Here is a 21,438-nt window from a genome sequence, read left to right on the forward strand (position 1 = left end):
ATCATAACAAATTGTGGATAACATTGAGAAGAATGGGAATTCCAGAACACTTAATTGTACTCATGAGGAACCTGTACATAGACCAGGAGGCTGTCATTCAGACAGAACAAGGAGACACTGCATGGTTTAAAATCAAGAAGGGAGTGTGTCAGGGTTGCATCCTTTCACCATACTTATGCAATCCATATGCTGAGCAAATAATCTGTGAAGCTGGACTATATGAAGAAGAACTTGGCATCAAGTTTGGAGGAAGGCTAATAACCTGCGATGCACTGATGACACAACTTTGCTTGCTGAAAGTGAGGATGATTTGAAGCACTTAGTGATGAAGATCGAAGAATACAGTCTGCAATATGGATTACTTCTCAATATAAAGAAAACAAAAATTCGCACAACTGGACCTATAAGCACCATCACGATAAATGGAGAAAAGATTGAAGTTGTCAAAGAATTCACATTGCTTGGTTCTACAATCAACACCAAAGGAAGCAGCAGTCAGGACATCAGATGACATATAGCACTGGGCAAGTTGGCTGCAAGGTACCTCTTTCAAGTGCTGAGGAGTAAAGATATCTCCTTGAAGACTAAGGTGCACCTGACACAAGCCATGGTATTTTCAGTCGCCTCATATGCATGTGAGATCTGGACAATGAATAAAGAAGACCGAAGAAGAATTGATGCTTTTGAGATGCAGTGCTGGCTAAGAATGCTGAAAGTACCATGGATTGCTAAAAGAACTAACAAATCTGTCCTGGAGGAAGTGCAGCTGGAATGTTCCTTTGAAGTGAGAATGGCCAGACTTTGTCTCATCTACTTTGGTCATGTTGTCAGAAGGGCCCACTCCCTAGAAAAGGATGTCATGCTTGGTAAGGTGGAGGGTCAACAAAGAAGGGGAAGGCCCTCAACAAGATGGATTGACACAGTGGCTGTGGCTATGGGGTTAAGTATAGTGGGGATCACAGAGCTGGCACAGGACCGGGTGGTGTTTCACTCTGCTGTGCATAGGGTCGTCATGAGTTAGAGGTGACTTGACAGCACCTAACACCACCACCACCACCACAATTCAAAATATGTCAACTCTTTTGCAGTCTTCCTTATTTATGGTCCGTCTTTCCCATACATATGTGGTGACTGAAAATACCATTGCTTGGGTCAGGCACACCTTAGTCTTCAAAGTGACATCTTTGCTCCTTAGAACTTTAAAGAGGTGTTTTCCAGCAGATTTACCCAGTGTGATATGTCATTTGATTTCTTGCCTCCTGCTTCCATGGACATTGACTGTGGATTCCAGTAAAATGAAATCCTTGACATCATCAATCTTTTCTCCATGTATCATGTTGTTTCTTATTGGTTGGTCCAGCTGTGAGAAATTTGTTTTATGTTGATGTATAATCCATAATGGAGGCTTTAATCTTTGATCTTCATCAGTAAATGCTTCAAGTCTTCTTCACTTTCAGTAAGCAAGGTTGTATCTGCATATCACAGGTTGTTAATGATTCTTCCTCCAATCTTGGTGCCATGTTCTTCTTCATATAGCCCAGCTTCTAGGATTATTTGCTTCTAGGATTATTACAGATTGAATAAGTATGGTGAATGGATACAACATTTACGCACACCTTTCCCGATTTTAAATCATGCAGTATCCCTTTGTTCAGTTCGAACAACTGCCTCTTGGTCTATGTACAGGTTTCTCGTGAGCAGTTATGTGTTCTGGAATTCCCATTTTTCTGAATGTTATGGGAGCTCTGGTGGCATAGTGCCTAAAGCATTTGACTGCTAGCCAGAAGGTTGGTAGCTAAAACATACCAGCCACTCCTCAGAAGACTGAACAATCTACTTCTGTAGAGTTAATGGCTTGGAAACCTAAGTAGATAGTTGTTATAATCCAAAATAGTCAAATGCCTAGGCACAGTCAATAAAACACAGGTAAACATCTGTCTAGTATTCTTTTCATTCAGCTAGGATCCATGTGATGTCAGCAGTGATATACTTCATCCCATGACCTCTTCTGAAACCATCTTGAATTTCTGGTAGTTCCCTGTGGATATACTGCTGCAAGTGTTTTTTGAAATATCTTCAGCAAAATTTTACCTGGTTGTGATATTAATGTTATTGTTCCATAATTTCTGCATTCTGCTGAATCACTCTGAAATGGACACAAATATGGATCTCTCCCAGTTGGAAGGGATTATGTGTGTATTTGTGTGTGCGTCTGTGTGTGTATGTTACAATATAAGATGCTTAAAATATCTCTTCTTGATCAGAAGTAAGGTTAACAAAGTTGCTTTGTGTACAGTAACATATTCTCTTCCTGTGTAATTGCTTTTTTGACTCACTGGGCTTCCTTCTCCAGTTTTCTTCAGCAATTGCTCTCGTTTTGGATAGCACACACCACCAGATATAAACAAACATTAGGCATAAAAGACATTGTAGAAATGCATTCAGAATAGGCACACATGGTGGAGGCTGTCAGGTTGAGAATGACTCTCGTCTCCAGCAGTATCCCAGTTGCATATGTAGTTTATTGGCAGTCTGTGCTTTTCAAAACATCTAGTGAATCCAACTATTATTACATTTGGAATATAACTCAAGACTGTGCAACACATCATTTTGCTTAGTGGAATAACCAAACTGACCAATTTCCACAATAGGGTTCTATACACCTTTATTCAATGTTCCCACCCCTACAAGGGTGCCATGTACCTTATTTTACATTACTAACAAACTATCCAATCCCCATGGTAGACCACAAGCATCTTACATTTGCATAGTTCCACCCAGTTATGTAGTGGGAATCACAAAGACTATGGCTAGAAGAGCCATACTAAGTAATTCACTGCATCACAAAAATATTATGAGTTTGGGGGATAAAATGTAAATTTCTTCCGTGAAAATAGAGCTGAAAAACATGAGATACACACATTCTATGATGCTTGGGTATTGTGTTAGTTTTCTATTGTCACTACAACATATTGCCACAAACATAGGGGCTTAACACAACACAAGCCTGCTATCTTACAGTTCCGTAGGTTAGAAGTTGACACAGGTGTCCCTGGGCTAAAATCCCCAGGCTGCGTTACTTTCTGGAGGCACTAGAGAAAAATCTGTTTTCTTGCCTTTCCCATCTTCTAGAGGCTACCCGCATTACTTGACTCCTGTGTGTCCCTTCCTCCACCTTCAAAGTCAGCAACAGTACGTTGTGTCCTTCTCATGGCACATCACCCTGTCTTCTTCCACAGCTACCTTCCCCTCTCTCTTCCACATTAAAAAAAAAAAAAAAATTGGCCAGATATAACATAAAATTTTTCATTTTAACCATATATAAGTACACATTTCAGTGGCATTAATTATACTCACAATGTTGTGTACATATCACTACTCTCTATTGGTAAAACTCTTCCATCACCCCAAATAGAAAATCAGTATTCATTAAGCGATAACTGCCCATTCCCAGCCCTTGGTAACTTTTGATCTACTTTAGTTCTATGTATTTGCCTATTCTAGGTATTTCATGTGAGTGGGATCATAACAGTATTTGTCCTTCTATGTCTGACTTATCTTACTCAGAATAATGTCCTCATCCATGTTGCAGCCTGCATCAGGACCTCATTTCTCTTCCTGGCTGAGCAATGTTACATTGTATGTGTGTACCACATGTTGTTTTATCCATTCATCTGTTGCTGGACACTTGGGTTGCTTTCACCTTTTGGCTGTTGTGAGTAATGTTGCACTGAACATTGGTATCCAAAGATCTTTTGTGTCTTGCTTTCAGTTCTTTTGGGTATATACCTAGGAGTGGAACTGCTAGGTCTTATTTTGTCCTCCATCATTAAAGACCCTTGTGATTACATTGGGCCCACCTGGATAATCTAGGCTACTCTCTCTATTTTAAAGTCAGGTATTAACAACTTTAATTCCATCTGCAAACTTATCTTCCCTTTTCCACATATGGCAATCTCTTCACAGGTTCCAAGGATTAGGATACAGGCATTCTTCAAGAGGGCATTATTCTGTCTGCTGCAGGTATTAAAATCCAAAAGCCTGCCTTTCAGGAAAATGTCAAATGGGGAGACTTTCTGTTAGGTATGCTTACACATAATTTAATTGTTTTAAGGAGAATGGATTCAGGTTTTTTTTTTTTTTTTTTAGTGTTATGAAACAGTTGTATTTTTGTGGATGTATATTAAGTAAGCTGGGACTGTAACTTATTATTCATTCTTCCTGTGATATGTATCTAAGAAATTAAATAATTGACTTGTAAAGACCCTATATTAATGGAGGACCATTAGGTAAAGATAAAGGTATGGGGGGATGGGGGGATGACACAATTTGTACACATGTACTCATTGACAATTACTCTCAAGTAGAAATGTTTTTCTAAAAAATGGTGATTTATTTTGTTTTAACATACAATGGTAAATATATTGGGGGTCACTGAGTTTTGTAAAAAAAAATTTGGCTTACTTTACACATTATACTAATGTAAGCTCTCTAGTTCTTCCATTTCAATGTAGGAAAGGGATCCAATTGATGCCTGCTAGCAGCTTGCCTAAGAACGGACATTAGAATCAGACAACACACTGTAAATATAAAATACTTTTTCTCAAATGTGTATAAAAATTTTGAAACAAAATCACTGCCTGCTCCACAGGACAGACAATTACAATTTTTAAAATGTTCCAGACCAGAAATGGCACAACCCTGTGTAACGATACTTATAATACAGCTTAACAATATTTTATCAAAGACTTTGCACTTAAGATTTTTTTAATCTGAAGGAAAAAAAAAAAAACAACAACAACCTAGTAGCCAAGGAACTGCACAACCAAAATTATGAAAATTATATAAAATATTTCCACCACTATTTAAATGCCAAATTTAATCAAGCAATAGTAAAAAAAAAAAACAAAAAAAAACAAAAAAAAACAAAAAACCCAAAACAACATAATAATACAACCTTCTGTTTAAAATAACAGCACTGTTCCCCCTCATTTCCACTGAATTTTACATATGAACAGACTATATATACTGGTTTTTCAGAGAAATGTCCATTTGGTCTGCCACACCAATCAGGCTCATACTGACTCCTCTCCTTTTCTTCTAAGGATGCATAACTCCATGCTGTTTCCATATTTCCAACGTTCAGGGTTAGGTGCAAAGTCTCAAGTATAATACAATTCTCCCTTTTCCTTTACACAGTGCAGAGTATATGGGCTTAGGTTATGTAGATTCTCTTTTACTCCAGATCACTGTCTTTTTCTAAATTCACGGTGGTATTCAACGGGGTGCAGTAGTTTGGCTTGTCAGAAGGTACGAAGCCTGGCAGACACAAACACTTGTAGGAACCTTCTGTGTTAATGCACTTGGCATTCTTGCAGAGAGACATCCGGTTGTTCAACTCATCGCACTCATTCACATCTGCAATAAAGTCAAGCCATGCAGGTAAATGGCTTTAATACCACCCTGGGAGGATATGTAACCTACAGCTCATCTGAGGCATCAAGGCATCTGGCCTCAACACTGAAGGCCATTCCCTGTACCCCCCACCCAAATGGCACAGTCTTTCCCATTATTGTCTGTTTTGATCATATGCTAGGTAAAGAAGACCTTTTAGGTCTTAAAAGGGTACATTATCAGGGAGATTCTAGACTTTCCTTCCTGTTGTCTAGCATAACATCAACATTTAATTTGTCAACTTGTCATTTTATAGCCAAATCTCAAGAGAGTTCTAGATTTCTCTCAATCAATCATAGATAAAAAAACAGAATAAAACCAACCAACCAAACAAAAAACATTAGATTTGTCAAGAGGAATACAACTCAGAATCCAAAAAGTAAGCAGAGAGCCCTTAAAGCAGCCTCACTAGATGCTCACACACATCTTCATGCGTTTCTTTCCACAAGAGAATCCTTCACACATTTACTCACTTAAAATACCTGTAATGACCAAGGTCATCTCTTTTCTAGACCTTGTTATGTAGAACACGGATTAAAATTTACAATACTGTAGTGGGTACAGGGACTGCTACAAGAGGGAGCAGAAGAGCCACAAAACATTGAAAAACAATTTTGAAAAGAAAGCTTAAGTCAAGGGCCTTTTAACAGTGAGGCCAACAGGCTCTGAAAGACAGCACTGAGTCACAGGGAGACAATTAAATATATTTAACTTTCTATTAAAAGTACAAGGGCAGGCAATGTGACAGATATTCTTAGTAAGAATTTTACCCAAAAAGAATACCATGTCAAGTACTCAGGGAAATTATTATTTACTACGTAGTCAAAAGCCGAATTTAAAGGCATCAAAATAATTCCCTGGGACATTTTGGCCTTTCCTCCATATTTAACAATATATGAATAAATGAGATATTAACTGTATTTAAAAGTACTCAATTCATTGAGTGAGCTATGCCCACAAAGGATCTCAAGAATAGTTTTCCATACTATTCTTACCGACACAAGTCATCTTGGCCATATCCAAGTGATAGCCATCGAAGCAATCACAGGTATAACCCTCCTGCACTCTCACACAGCGGCCATTCTCACACCCATTGAGGATACCACATTCCTCAGCCTGTAACTCCTCAAAGCTATTCAAATAACCTGGAAAGAAAAGGACAGGAGCCAAATTAGAAAATCTCAACCCTTAGACTTCTGATATAATTTTTAAAACTATATAATAAGCTCAGCTGTTAACCAAAAGGTCAGTGGCTCAAACCCACCAGCTGCTCCATGGGAGGAAGATGAGACAATCCATTTCTGTAAAGATTTACAGCCTTGGAAACCCAAAGAGGGTTGCTGTGAGTTGGAATCAACTTGATGGCACTGGATAGGTGGATATAGTTCTTAAGGTTATCTATCATCATACAGACATATTCTGAGAACTTAAAGTTGGCACTAAAATTTAAATTAATACTTATAATATCTATATATATAACATTGTTACTGGTGGTGTTACCTGCTGGGAGTAGGCCCTCGATTCATGGCACTCCCATAAAAAACAGGATCAGATCATTATGATCCACAGGGTTTTCACTGGCTGATTTTTCAGAAATAGACCTTAAGACCTTTCTTTGTAGTCTGTCTTAGTCTGGAAATACCACTGAAACCTGTTCAGCATCATCCAAAAAACCCAAACTCACTGCCGTCAGGTCAATTTGACTCATAGCGACCCCTCCTTACGTTTCTGAGGTGGTATCTCTACAGAAGCAAATTGTCCAATCTTCCCTCTGAGGAGTGGCTGATGGGTTTGAACTGCCAGCCTTTGGTTAGCAGTCAGATGTCTTAGGTACTACACCACCAGAGCTCCTGTTCAGCGTCACAGCAACATGCAATGCAGCACTGACAGAGGGGTAGAAGCTGTGCAAGAGGTGCACTGGCTGGGAGTAGAACCCAGGTCTCCCACATGGAAAAGTGAGAAGCCTACCGCTGAACCACCACTGCTCCCTGTATATGACATGAAGCTGAAATACATCCAGAAGTTCACAGATGCTACACAAATCAACACCACTTCTTAAATTCCAATGCTCTATATTAAAATTACATAATATGGGACACTAAGCATGGCTTTTGTTTTTGTTCTTAATTACTAAAAGGTTTCATCGTTAAAGTTCCAATTCCCTGAGTTCTAAGTATGGCAAGTAACAGAAAATCATTCAGGGCTGAGTCAATGGATTTCATGATCAGAGGTTGGTAGGCGTTTGCTAAGAAGATCCATGGCAGCTTGTGGCCGTGCTTTTTCAGGTGGAGCTCTCAAGACCAGAGAAAGCCAGGCTGGCAGTGATATGAAGTCTATTTGTTCTGGCTTTGGGATGAGCCTTATGAAATGCTCAGGAGATCAAAGCATAAAGGCAGTAAAGGGGACCCAAAGTATCCTGATAAATGAGAAATGTACAACTGAAAGTCTTTTTAAAGGAAATAAACATATCTAAACTATTTTTTCAAAAAATAGTTTAGATATGTTTAAACTGACTCATAACTAGAGTTTCTAAAGTTTTAGCAATATAAAAACAACTTAAGCAGGTATCACAAGTGTTTACCTCTAGTTCTAGAGAGAAAAGTTGTAAATATAAATCCATGATGACCCAAACACACTACTGATGTTGTCTCTTATCTCCACCCACCCCAAGCCCACCATTTTATTGTTGTTGTTGTTATGTGCCATCAAGTCAGACCTGATTCATAGCGACCCCTCCTTGGGTTTCCGAGGCAGTATCACTATGGAAGTAGATTGCTCAACCTTCCTTCCGAGGAGTAGCTGATGGGTTTGAACCACCAGCCTTCTGGTTAGCAGTCAAGTGCCTTAGGCACTGTGCTACCAGGGCTCCTACCATTTTATTAGCTCTCTTAAAAAAGAAAAATCAAAGCACCATTAAAACTCTCCACATATCTGGCCTTTGAAGTAATTCTCCATTGGAACTGCAGGGGGCAGCAACATATCATTGCTCATGCAGGGTCTTAAGTTCCAATAAGGAGCTCTGAAGGCAAAGTAATCAAACTGTTGGCAGTTCGAACCTACCAGCAGCTATGTGGGAGAAAGATGAGGCAGTCTGCTTCCACAAAGATTTATAGTTTTACAGTCTCGGGAACCCTATGAGGCAGTTATACTCTGTCCTATAGGGTCACTGTGAGTTGGAATCAACTTGATGGCATTGAGGGTTTTTTTTTTTTTTTGGTTTTTCTGTTCCAATTCAGTGATTTTCAAGATTAAGTAAGGTATGGATAGGCCCTTTTTAAATGGAAAATAAAGAAATACTATAAATCATCAAGGAAATGTCAGCAGGTCTCCAAAGCCAGTTTGGGAAATACGACTTAAGAAAATAAAATCTTAATCTACGAAAATGCTTTCAAATGCCAGGTATCACGGAAAAATAATTTTGTCTTTAAAACTAGTAAAATCATTTCATTTTGTTATTACAGAAATCAAAACATGAAATTAAAATTTGAAACTCCTACATCATGTAGTTTCCTAAGAATCCTTCTTTAGGACTTTAGGATGGCAGTCAGCCAACTATAGCTCCTGGTCTAACTCAGGCTTCCTGCCCACTTTTTGTAAATACAGTTTTATTGGAACACAGCCACACTCATTTACAGACTTACTGTCTATTGCTGCTTTCCTGCCACTAAGACCAAGTTGAGTAGTTGTGACAGATATTATATGAACTATAAGGCCTAGACATTGTACTATCTCGTCCTTTACATAAGGTTTGCCAACTCCTGTATGAGAACATTCCAGTTTCAGAAATACTGCTCTAAGTAAAGGTACCACCAGCCATCAGCTCAGCTCTCTTAAGAAAATAAGATGGCAGGAGAGGGTGAACCATAAAGGGGAAGAGAAACTGCAGTCTCTTCTATGTGTTTCTATTTACCCCAAAAGATCATCCCTTCAGCATGGCAGAAAGCCCCTGCTGCTGTTGGTCAGCAAACTGGCTGAGAAGGGGAGCCATTTCTCTGAACTTGTAAGAAATTTGAAGGCCACTACCTAGTCAGAGCAGGAGGTCTTGAGACTACTTCTCAACTAATTATATTGCTAAATAGGAAATTAATATGACACTAATATGTTTATTTCTTAATATTTGTAGTGAATTTAAAAAAAAAAAGCTTCAAAGCAATGTTAGCATTAAAAGAAGATACAGAAGCCAGAGTATTTCAACTTTGACATTCCTGGAATCAGAACTATACTGCCATAGAGGCTACACAAGCCATGGGATGGATTGTGTCAGAGTTGCAATACAGACTTAACCTACTATTTCTGGATTTATGAGAAGTGGGCTTTCTTTCAATCTTAAAGAAAAAACTTCTTAAAGAAGTTTCAACTTCTCCCTACCTTCCCATCTTCCTCCCCCAATTTTTTTTTAGTAAGTGTTTATTAATGTATAACATATACACAGAGAGGTGCCCATACCACAGCATATAGTATTACAGTTATCAGTGCATGTATGCATACTGCATAAAGTAGTACATGATTATGGCGATGCTTTGTTGGTTAAAGGAAATAGTGCTATAAATCCATGGTGTTAGAAATCAGGATGGGGTTACCCTTGGGTGGGCACTAGGAGAGGGTACCAGGGGTCCTCTGGATACTGGGAATGTTCTTGAGCTGGGTGAGGGTTACACAGATGTGTGTTAATCAACCTGGATGAGATTAAGAGAATGTTGTTTATATGCAAATTTAAAATCATTCTTGATTCTGTTACATAATCAATGCACTGCATTCTCTGAAAAACAAAAGGGAGGCAGAGAGGCAGACATGGAGGGAGAGAGGGATAAAAGGAGGAAGGGAAGGAAGGAAAAGGCAAGGGAAGAGGAAAGGGGAAGGGAAGGAAGAAAAAGCTCTAATCGTTCAGTGGTAGAATTCTCTCCTCCCATGCAGGAGATCCAGGGTTGATTTCTGACCAACACACTTCAAAGCACAGCTACCACCCATCTCTCAGTGGAGGCTTGCATGGTGCTATGATGTGAAACAAGTTTCAGTGAAGCTTCCAGACTAAGACAAACTAGCAAGAAAGGCCAGGACATCAACTTCTGAACAGTCAGCCAATGAAAACTGTACAGAGCACAATGGTCCAATCTGCCACCCATCAAAGAGATGGCTCAGTACCAGGCAGTGTTTCATTCTGTTGTGCAGGGGGTCACCGTGAGTGAGGAGCTGACCCGATGGCAGCTAACAACAACTCAGAACTTGGGTAGCTCCCAAATGCAACCACCAGGCTTATGAACCAGGCTGTGGCTACTTTGTTTTGTGTACAGGCAACAGGATCCAAAGAAATAAAAAAAGCTCTACTGTATCTTGTAAGCTAGCATCTCCAATGTTCTAACCCAAAGTCCTTGGTTGGCAGGGCTTCTTGTCTGTCTCATAAATGTGGGGCTGTTGACGCATGTCAGGAGGGCCCTTCTGAAGGATACGGAGGCTCCTAGAATCTGCTCTTCCCTCTTCCTGCTCTTGAAGTGAGACAACAACTTACTAATATTTCCTTCTGCACAGTTCCGTTTTTCAGACTTCAAATAATTCATCTGCATTTACAAGCTCTGATGCCTCTATGGAAACACTGAGCTTGTGTGCTGGTTGGCTTTCTCACTTAGGACACTTTGACTTTATACTGTGAAACACTGACTTTCTGAGTAAGAATAGATTTGCACAGGCACACACCACCTCCCCTATGAAAGTTCTGTTCACGAGTCCAGGAAAAGCTGGCACATGTGATTCTTACTTAATAAATCCCCTCACAAGTGTATTCTAAAAATTAATTTCTGACCAAGAGAGCCATTTTGTGACCTTCTACTCAAAAAAATAAAAAATAAAAAAATAACACTTGTAAAGATCAACTCAGCATAGTGAACATTTGTCATTTCATTGTCTGAAATGTGGCTACAGTATAGCTATGCTCTAAAGAAAACTCTGGCCCTCAAATAAGACCACCACTTGGTGTATAAATAAATAATTTTACTATGGAAATTCTAACAATGAGATAATTTTCTTGACTTTTTTTAAAAAATAATAATATTTTACTGTGTTTTTGGTGAAGGCTTATATTAGGTTCCTACACAAGTTGTTCAGTGACATTGGTTACTTTCTTCACAATGTGTGTACATTCTCATTTCTGTACCTGTTGTTTCATTTCCATTAATCTAGTTTCCCTGCTCCTTACATTCTCATCTTTGTTTTAAAGTAGCTGTTAACAATTTGGTTTCATATAGATGACATTTTCTTGACTTTTAAGGAAAGTAAACATATCAGTGCCCCTACCAACAAGACCAATAATCTAATCCAGTGATTCTCAAACTTGACTGTACATAAGAATTCTCAAGTGCTTGAAAAACAGATTGTTGGGTCCCACCTGAAAGTTTCTGATTCAATAGGTCTGGGGTGGTGCCCCAAAATGTGGATTTCTAACCAACATCCAGGGACCATGTTTTGAGGACCCCTGGCTCATCCATAACCACAATTTAGTTTCAAAGTAACTAAAAAGTTTTGCTCACGGTCCTGAATGAAGTAGGGATCAGCTTCTGGAGCATACTGTTCACTGAAGTCAACCAAAGCATCCCGTCCATACGGCCGTCGGTGTCCCATGACAGGAATGTTACACAGTTGGGCATAGTCATCTAGTAAGGAAACAACAGGCCACATGAGATACCATTACAGTATGCTTGCACCCAGAAGCATCTACTCATGACCCAGAACACCGGAATCTATCAGTCCCACCACAGGTCACACACACCAATGCCCACACCTCACAGGTCTAAATATGTTGCATGGGAACTCCATACATCCACATACAATGAACTCTATAGAGCATAATTAAGATTCTAAATTGAAGACCAAACATAGTAGCTGAATAGTTGGTAGAACACATCCAGAATAGCAAGGAACTGAAGAAATGAGCCATCAGAGAGTACTTTGCACTTTCTAGAAGAATGGCACTCTCCAAACTCCCCCAGTGTTATCATCAGAAACATCTTAAAGGCATAGAGTAGTCATTCACTAGAAACAAAAGGGAATGCACCCAGGTGGTACAAACAGTTTATGTACTTGGCTGCCAACTAAGGTTGGAGGTTTACTCCACCCAGAGAATCCTTGAAAGTCTTGGTGATCTAGTTCCAAAAAAATCAGCCACTAAAAACTCTATGGGGAGCAGTTCTACTCTGACACACATCACATTGTCATGAGCTGGGGTCAACTCAATGACAACTCGTTAGAGGTAAGAACATGCTCTGCTGATGACCCAATAATGAGACAACCAAGTGAGGATGCTGCTAGTTACCCTGATTGAATTTATTGGCCACTATTTTAGCTCTATTACTCAAGATTCAATCCTTATGATTAGCATTATAGTAATACTGCTGCTGATGATCATAGTAATAACAAATGTATAGCAGTGGTAGCAATAATAATAATAGCTAGCAGTCATATAATGCTTACTCTGTGTCTGGCACTGTTCTAATAAACAATTACAACCTTAGATTTAATGCACTGGACACTAATGACTGAAGACCAGATGAGCTGTGAAGAGTATCACACACAAAGAAAGCAAAAGGTCATTAAAAAGACATGAAAAGAAGATAAGATCAAAATGGATGTAAGAAGAGAATCTGAGACTTGCTCTTGAATACCAAAAAAAAAAAAAAAAACCCAAACTCATTGCCATGGAGTTGGGTCCGACTCACAGCGACCCCTCCTTGGGTTTCTGAGGCAGTGTAACTACGGAAGTTGATTGCCCAACTTTCCTTCTGAGGAGTGGCTGGTGAGTTTGAACCTCCAGCCTTCAGGTTAGCAGTCAAATGCCTAAGGACTGCACCACCAGAGCTCCTTGCTCTTGAATGGAGAGTAGCTAAAATGAATGGAAGATAATGATGAAATGAAAGAAGTGAACAGAAGATTTCAAAGGGCAGCTCCAGAAGATGAAATAAAGTATTATAAGGAAATGTGCAGAGACCTGGAGTTAGAAAACCAAAAAAGAACATGCCCAGCATTTCTCAAGCTGAGCAAACTGAGGAAAAAATTCAAGCCTTGAGTTACAATATTGAAAGATTCTAAAAACCAAACTCATTACTGTCAAGTCGGATCCAACTCATAGTGACCCCTCCTTGGGTTTCCAAGGCAGTATCACTATGGAAGTAGATTTCCCAATCTTCCTTTCAAGGAGTGGCTAGTGGCTTTGAACCGCCAGTCTTCTGGTTTGCAGTCAAATGCCTTAGGCACTACACCAAAAGATTCTACGGGCAAAATACTGAACAGTGCAGCAAGCATCGATAGATGATGGAAGGAATATACAGAGTTACTGTACCAAAAAGAATCGGTCAACATGTAACCACTTCAGGAGGCAGTGTATGATCCAGAAGCAATAGTATTAAAGGACAAAGTCAAAGCTGCAATGAAGGCATTGGCAAAAAACAAGGCTCTTGGAATTGATAGAATACCCATTGAGATGTTTCAAGAAATGGATGCAGTGCTGGAGGCACTTACTGGTCTATGCCAAGAAATGTGGAAGACAACTACTTGGCCAACCAACTGGAAGAGATCCATATTTATGCCCATTCCAAAGAAAGATGATCCAACAGAATTTAGAAATTATCGAACAATATCATTAATACTGTCTCATGCAAGTAAAATTTTGTTGAAGATAATTAAAAAACGGTTGAGGCAGTATATGGACAGGAAATTGCCAGAAATTTAAGCCAGATTCAGAAGAGGGTGTGTAATGAGGGATATCATTGCTGATGTCATATGGATCTTGGCTGAAGGTAAGGAACACCAGGAAAATGTTTACCTGTATCTTACTGACTATGTGAAAGCATTTCACCATGTGGATCACAATAAATTATGGATAACATTGCAAAGAATGAGAATTCCAGAACACTTAATGGTGCTCATGAGGAACCTGTACACAGACCAAGACACTGGTCATTTGAAAAGAACAAGAGAATACTTCAAGGTTTAAAATCACGAAGGGTGTATGTCATGGCTGTATCTTTTCACCATACTAATTATTCAATCTGTATGCTGAGCAAATAATACGAGAAGCTGGACTGTATGAAGAATGTGGCATCAGGATTGGATTAGCAACCTTGCTTGCTGAAAGTGAAGATGACTTGAAGCATTTACTGATGAAGATCAAAGACTATAGTCTTCAGTATGGATTACATCTCAACATAAAGAAAATGAAAATCCTCACAACTGTATCAATAAACAACATCATGATAAATGAAGAAAAGAATGAAGTTGTCAGGGATTTCATTTCACTTGGATCCACAGTCAACACCCATGGAAGCAGTAGTCAGGAAATCAGACATCGCATTGCACTGAGAAAATTAGCTGCACAAGACCTCTTGTAGTGAGTGCTAAGTCCCTTTGAAGACTAAGGTGCGCCTAACCCAAGCCATGGTATTTTCAATCGTCACATATGCATGTGAAAGCTAGACAATGAATAAAGAAGACTAAAGAAGAGCTGATGCCTTTGAATCCTGGTGTTGGTGAAGAATACTGAAAGTATCACGGACGGCCAGAACAAACAAATCTGTCCTGGAAGAAGTGCAGCTGGACTGCTCCTTGAAAGCAGAATGGCCAGACTCCATCTCACCTACTTTGGTTATGCTGTCAGAAGGGACCATTCCCTGGAGAAGGACAACATGTTTAGTAAGGTAGAAGGTCAGCAAGGAAGATGATGTGGATTGAAACAGTGGCTACAATATCAGGATGGTGCAGGACCAGGCAATATTTCTTTCTATTGTACATAGGGTCACTATCCGTAGAAGCCAACTCAGTGGCACCTACCAACAATAGCAATGAAACTCCAGAGGGCACTTTCTAGCTTCTCCCTCTCCTGCAAGTATGGCAGCTCCTTTGAAATTCTCATCCTTATTCCTCTACACCCCCACTATGTATCTTCAGTTACCACTTCCCTAAGCCATATACCCAGGCCATGTTAAGTCAGCCCCATGGCCATCTGACCTCTCTTCAGACTTCATTACAGAACCCATTAGCCCATGGCACCTTGGTCCTCCATTTGGCATGGGGTGGCTGAGCTTTCAATGAATTTCATGGTCCTAGGCTCTTGTCTGCATTTAAGGGCAAGATTATTTAGAAGGTTTAGAGAAGAAAACTTTAGAAAGGATAGCTCTACGTTCTGAATACCCAAGGATTCACGTAGCAGTTGATGTAAATTGTGGGGCTCCCTACAACTCAACAGCTATACCAGGACAAGGAGCTGAAGGGAGGCCTGCAGGCTCAGGGCCTGGATATATACTCACAGTACTGTTCCACAAGGTATCAGCTACACCTGCCTCAATTGCAGATTAGGGGAGTTCCCTCAATTTTGTTTCCTTTTGTAAAGGAGAAAACTAAAGAAAAGCACTAAGGCAGTCATGTAAACTTTCTAAAGGGTTCCTTTCATCTCCTTCTAATTAAAATTATTTGAGAGGTGAAGGGCTTAAGGTATGCCTGTGTGTGGGTGTATATACATACACAGATGGGCATGCATACACACATTCCCTCCTAGAACTGCCCAAAGTAACTGTAAGGCCAGAAAAGACCTTGAACATCTGGACAAGTTAGGACTCTAGTTGCCCCTGACTAAAATTCTCTTTGTGTAGAAGCATCAGAGGAACAACAGACAGACTCCAGACATCCCAGCACTTTTGCATGAAACTATTCCATAAGAAATATTAATTTCATTAAGGAAACAGCTGAACCTGGAAAAAGATTCTTGACTTGAAAAAAAAGACAACTTCAAACAAGGAGAGCCCACATGGTTGTCAGTTCTGTTTAAAGTCTGAAAAGAATAATTTAGGATCTCCCTGTGAGAGCAGAGATCGCTGAAATGTTTACAAGTTTCAAGGGCTGAGACCATTTTTCTCTCATGACTTTTTATATACATTTGGTATGTCCGAAAGGGAGATTGTTCAATTATATCATACCCAAACAATAGTTCTGATCAAGCATGGGCATTAAAAATAAATTAACTCATGCATGTATTTTGTTAAATGAAATCTAAAGATAGCTGAGCATGCTCTTATCTGACACATGACTGTCCCCTCGTTGAGATTCGAAGTCCCAGGGCTGCCAGCCAACAGAGTTGGGCTTAACCAGGGCTGTCTGGCCCTCAAGCCTATGCTGTCTCCTGAATCATGCCTCCCCTACCCAGAAAATGAGATACCTCTCCTCTCCAAGCTCTCGTCACCTGGTAATACAAGAGGAGGAACCTGACTGTGAGGTGAGTGTGAAGAGCATCATGTTCTCATCCCTGTACAGCTTCATGGGAAGGGCTGTCCTTCAACTGAAACAAAGCAGATGAGGAGGATTTCTCTTGCAGAGAAATTTTTTTATTTAAAAAAAAAAGAATATCAAGAGAGGAAATTGTTAGTTGTGCTTGGAGACTATCAAGTAGCTCCTAAGGCAGGCTCTGACTTGCCCAGGTTATGAAGGGGTCAGTGGAAAGTAATGGGAGGGTGATACCTCTGAGACTGATCACATCTTTTTGCCTCCTTTCTTTCCCCCCATACATATTTCTCTGAAGATTCTCAAACTTACTGTCCTTTGTTGCTTCACTTTCTCTTATACATTAACATTCCAAACATCAAGACTTTGGTCAGTTATCAAACATGATTTCTGCATTAAATCGTCCTCTCTTTTGTATGGGAAGATGTACTACAGTCTCATCATCATCAGGACTTGTATTTTGAGTTATACTTTTGGCAGCATGGATGAGTCTGTCCTGATCCATCCACACTGCTCCCTGCATCATGCATATCTGCTCTGACTCTTGGACAGGGTCAAGGGTAAAGTGAGTGCAGGATAATGGACAGAACGTGGGTTTTAGAGGCAGAAGTCTGGGCTCAAGTCCCGATTGCACCACTTACTTTGCAGTTTAGCAATTCTGAGCAAGCCTCAGTTTCCTCATCTGTCACACAGGGATGATAATTCCCGCTTTGCCTGCCTCTGGGTTATTAAAATATAAACAATGAGATGATGTGGAACTGTTCATAGTTGTGAAACACTATGGAAACGAACAAACAGAAAATTAAACTCATCGTTGCTGAGTCAGTTCAGACTCCTGGCAACCCTGTGTGTTACACAGTGGAACTGCTCTATAGGGTTTTTTTGGCTGTAATATTTATAGATGCAGATCTTTCACAGCACTGCTGAGGGGATCTGACCCACCAGCCTTCAGGTTAGCAGCTGAGAGTAAACTGTTTGCGCCACCCAGGGACCTATTTCTATGCAAATGGAAGTTATAATTTCTTCTCATATGTGAAATCACTAAGTTTGTAATGAATATCTGAAGATAAACGAGGATTCTCAAAGAAAGTATTACAATGAATGATTATTATAAATTTTAATGTTAACAAAGCAAAAGGCTGCTATCAATGGGCAAGGAATTGTGAATAGATTAAGAGCAATGAAAGAGCAGTGCCTAGGTGTTTTTAGATTTTGTTTTAGGACTATCTGGAACTGTTAAATAGATGGAGGAAAAACTTGACCTCATTCAACAGAGAAAGAAGTCTTCACGGAAATAATCTCAAATAACAAGGCATAAAATTACTGACTATGTTGGCAAATTCCATTACTTGATCAGACAGTGATAATGTATGAGCAATAGCACATTTTAAAACCAGACTGACAGAACTGAACGTACGGGGGAGGGCATTCAGTATTTAATGATCATCTTAGTTTGATCTTAGTATTTGACTGAATCAATTAGCAATGAGTATAGAGTAGGTTTACAGAAGTGAAAAGGCAAAGCTCTCTAGTATTTCACCATCTTGCAGGGGAGCAGCTAGAAAATCACAAAATATTCTACTGAGTCTTAGGGCCAGACGTCCTCTTCAGGATCTTGGTGTATGCACGGTCCAGCATGTGCTGGGCCTCTTGAGTATCCCAGACCACATCTAGAACTCATGAAATCCAGCCTGGAGGTGGCTAGCATTGGTTATTACTACAGCTAGATCAGTGCTAGGTTCCAGTTTGGGTGGGAGGAGAGGGAGAAAGGGGGTGAACTGTAGTTGGTAGATGGATACAGATCCCAAGAAAAGCAAATCCCTGAACTTATTTCTATAATTTCCCACATGAACCATGAACATCTCTGGCTGATGATTCATCCCACTCAATGCAAGGGCATGAACATGTACTTTTCTGTCTCTGGAGTCTTTTTCCTTCTCTAAAACAATCCTTTACTTATATATATGAACAACAATTAAGTACCCAGTTGTACAGAGGAATAGCTGTGCTTAAGAGAGCTTGTCCTTGATGTTGTACTTTGTGAACAAATATGATTACAGAGACTCCATAGAATGTGTCTGCCCAGGATCTAGCCAAACATGAGTAGTCAATGAGTAGGAAATGGAAATATTCACACCTCAAAGTCTTCTCCCCGCCCCAATGCATCTGCCACCTCCCCAAACACAAATGTTTAGCTCTTGATCAAAGCAATTACACATACACGTGGGATGGTGTGGGACACCATCTCTAAGTGGTCTGAACAAGATGCAGGCCATTGATCACACTAATTTCCCTGGCATGGAAGATTCATATGACAGATGGTGTTGCTTTGATTTTCATTTTACAATGGAAAAAAAAGTTAAAAACTTCTCCCCTGGAGTCAGTGGGTCTGGGGCCCCTGCTGTCAGTGGCAATGGGAAGCATATTATTATATCTTGGCAGGAAATCCCCATTCTTGATGACAGACACATCTGCAGGGCTGGTCTGGACAGTCACATGTCATCATGCCACTCTGGCATGTGAGGAAACCCGGAGGTGAAGTTTTAGTACTGGCAGAGACAGATTGAATTCAGCTGCTTTTAGAAATGGTGAAGAATCTACATTTTGTTCTCTGCACATCAGGACTAGAAATCCAGTGCTTTAATGTTTGAATTGCATCATTTCCAACATAAGAGAAACAAGGACAATTCTGTTGCGCTAAATAAAAAAAAAGCATCGTATTTTACTTAGATATTTCTGAAAAGGCAGATTTCTAGAGCAGGGGTCTTCCTTACAGGTTTAAATATGTATTATCAATCAATGATGTTGGAACACACACACACACAGTAAGTGGAGGAGGAGACAGGGAGAATGGAATGAACAATTACCCCAGTGTTTACTGAACCAGCATTAGAACAGGCACTTTTCTTTGATTGGAATTAGCAAAAGCTATGGAATTAGAAAGACACTAACCATTTACAGAATATCCCCCAGAACTGATGACAGAGAAAGGAAGGAGAGAGAGAGAGGACTCTGTTGGTATTGCAATTACCCTATGGAATTAGACATCTGCTGAATGTCTGATCCCTCATGTTCTTTCTTAGAGAATAGACTCTTACAGACAGTTGCTGATCAAAGGGCAGGAGCCCTGCTTTCTTGATACTGACACTTTTCTGGTTTTGAGATACCAGTAAAATTTGATATACTAAAAAGAGATAGGCCCTAGAGTATAAACACTTGGGGTCTAGCCCTGGCTTCTCCACTTCTTAGTTTCTCAGACTGGACAGCCTTAGTTTCTTCATCTATTGAAAAATCCTTAGCAGGATTTAAAATAATACATTAATTGTTTCACTCAGTGGTTGAATGACTGACTGAATATTCATTCATTCAATGAGAAACTGAGAGTCTTATGGGCAGGGTGGGGTTTGGGAAGGAGGAAGGATCTAACAGTCTACTATGACATGTGTGACAGCTTATCTGAACCACAGAGAGGTAATGACTGAAGTTAGTCTGGAAAAGTTAAGGAAGTCTTCACCTTAGAGGTGAAGGTACATAAAGAGAACATTAGCTAGGTGAAGGACAGGTGGTAGCTCAGAAAGAGTCATAAACCAAAACCAAACCAATGGCTATCAAGTTGATGCCAATTCACAGTGACCCTACAGGACAGAGTAGAACTGCCCCACAGGGTTTCCAAGGTTGTAAATCTTTGCAGAAGCAGATTGCTACATCTTTTTCCCACAAAGTAGCTGATGGATTTGAACCATCCACCTTTTCACTTAACGGCGAATTGCTCAACCACTGTGTGACTAGGGCTCCTTAGAGAGAGTCACAGACCTATTTATACCAGTTGCTGTCAAGTCAATTCTGACTCATGATGACCCCATGTGTGTCAGAGCAGAACTGGGCTCCACAGGGTTTTCAATAGCTTATTTTTTGGAAGGAGACCTCCAGACCTTTTTATCAAGGCACCTTTAGGTGCACTAGAACCTCTGATCTTTTGTGACCAGCCAAGAGTGTTAACTGTTCACACCAAACACATAAAACGGCTAAGAGAACATTCAGGCAACTAAAGTACCATGTTAGAGCCCTGCTAAAGAAAGCTTAAAAGAGAAAAGTTATTATCAAGCTCCTATGCTCTGGTGGTAGGAGCTCTGGTAGCACAGTGCCTAAGGCTGGCAGCTCAAACCCACCAGCCACTCCTCGGAAGGAAGGTTGGGCAATCTACTTCCATAGTGATACCACATCGGAAACCCAAGGAGGGGTCGCTATGAGTCGGGTCTGACTCGATGGCACATAACAACAACAACAACTCTCCGGTGGCGTAGTGCCTAAGGCATTTGACTGCTAACCAGAAGGCTGGCAGTTCAATCCTACCAGCCACTCCTCAGAAGGAAGGTTGGGTAATCTACTTCTGTAGTGATACCACCTTGGAAACTCAAGGAGGGGTTGCTATGAGTCAGATCTGACTCCATGGCAGTGCGTTTGTTTTTGGTTTATGTGCCCAACACTATGTACTTCTGCACATACATTTTCATTTAAATCTCAGAACCACTCTGTGAATTAATTGCAAACCACTCCCTTTGTTTTCCAGAAGAAAATTAGAGTTTAGAGTGTAATGTGCCCTAAGTTAGGTGAGGGATTTGAACCTAGGTTGGTCTGTCTGCAAACCATGTTCTTTCTATTCTGCAGCTGCCCCTCTGAAACCCCGAGAAGAAAATGATTAAATACACTCCCAAGAAGATATCAAGC

The 21,438-nt window shown here is 40.1% G+C and overlaps 1 protein-coding gene across 1 annotated transcript in view; it reads right to left on the minus strand.

Moving 5' to 3' along the window:
- Window positions 1-5,236: 5,236 nt before the first annotated feature.
- The window catches only part of LTBP1 (latent transforming growth factor beta binding protein 1), a 727,158-nt gene continuing 710,956 nt past the window's right edge, over window positions 5,237-21,438 (minus strand). Inside the window, exons 33-35 of the mRNA XM_007938788.1 lie at window positions 11,976-12,098; window positions 6,450-6,599; window positions 5,237-5,418 (exon numbers count right to left, since the gene is read on the minus strand). Of these exons, the coding sequence (XP_007936979.1) occupies window positions 5,237-5,418; window positions 6,450-6,599; window positions 11,976-12,098 (455 nt within the window). The remainder of the gene's footprint in view (window positions 5,419-6,449; window positions 6,600-11,975; window positions 12,099-21,438) is intronic.

This window comes from Orycteropus afer, unplaced genomic scaffold (genome assembly GCF_000298275.1).
Source record: "Orycteropus afer afer isolate SDZICR_OR568_19922 unplaced genomic scaffold, OryAfe1.0 scaffold00054, whole genome shotgun sequence".
NCBI classification, from domain to species: domain Eukaryota; kingdom Metazoa; phylum Chordata; class Mammalia; order Tubulidentata; family Orycteropodidae; genus Orycteropus; species Orycteropus afer.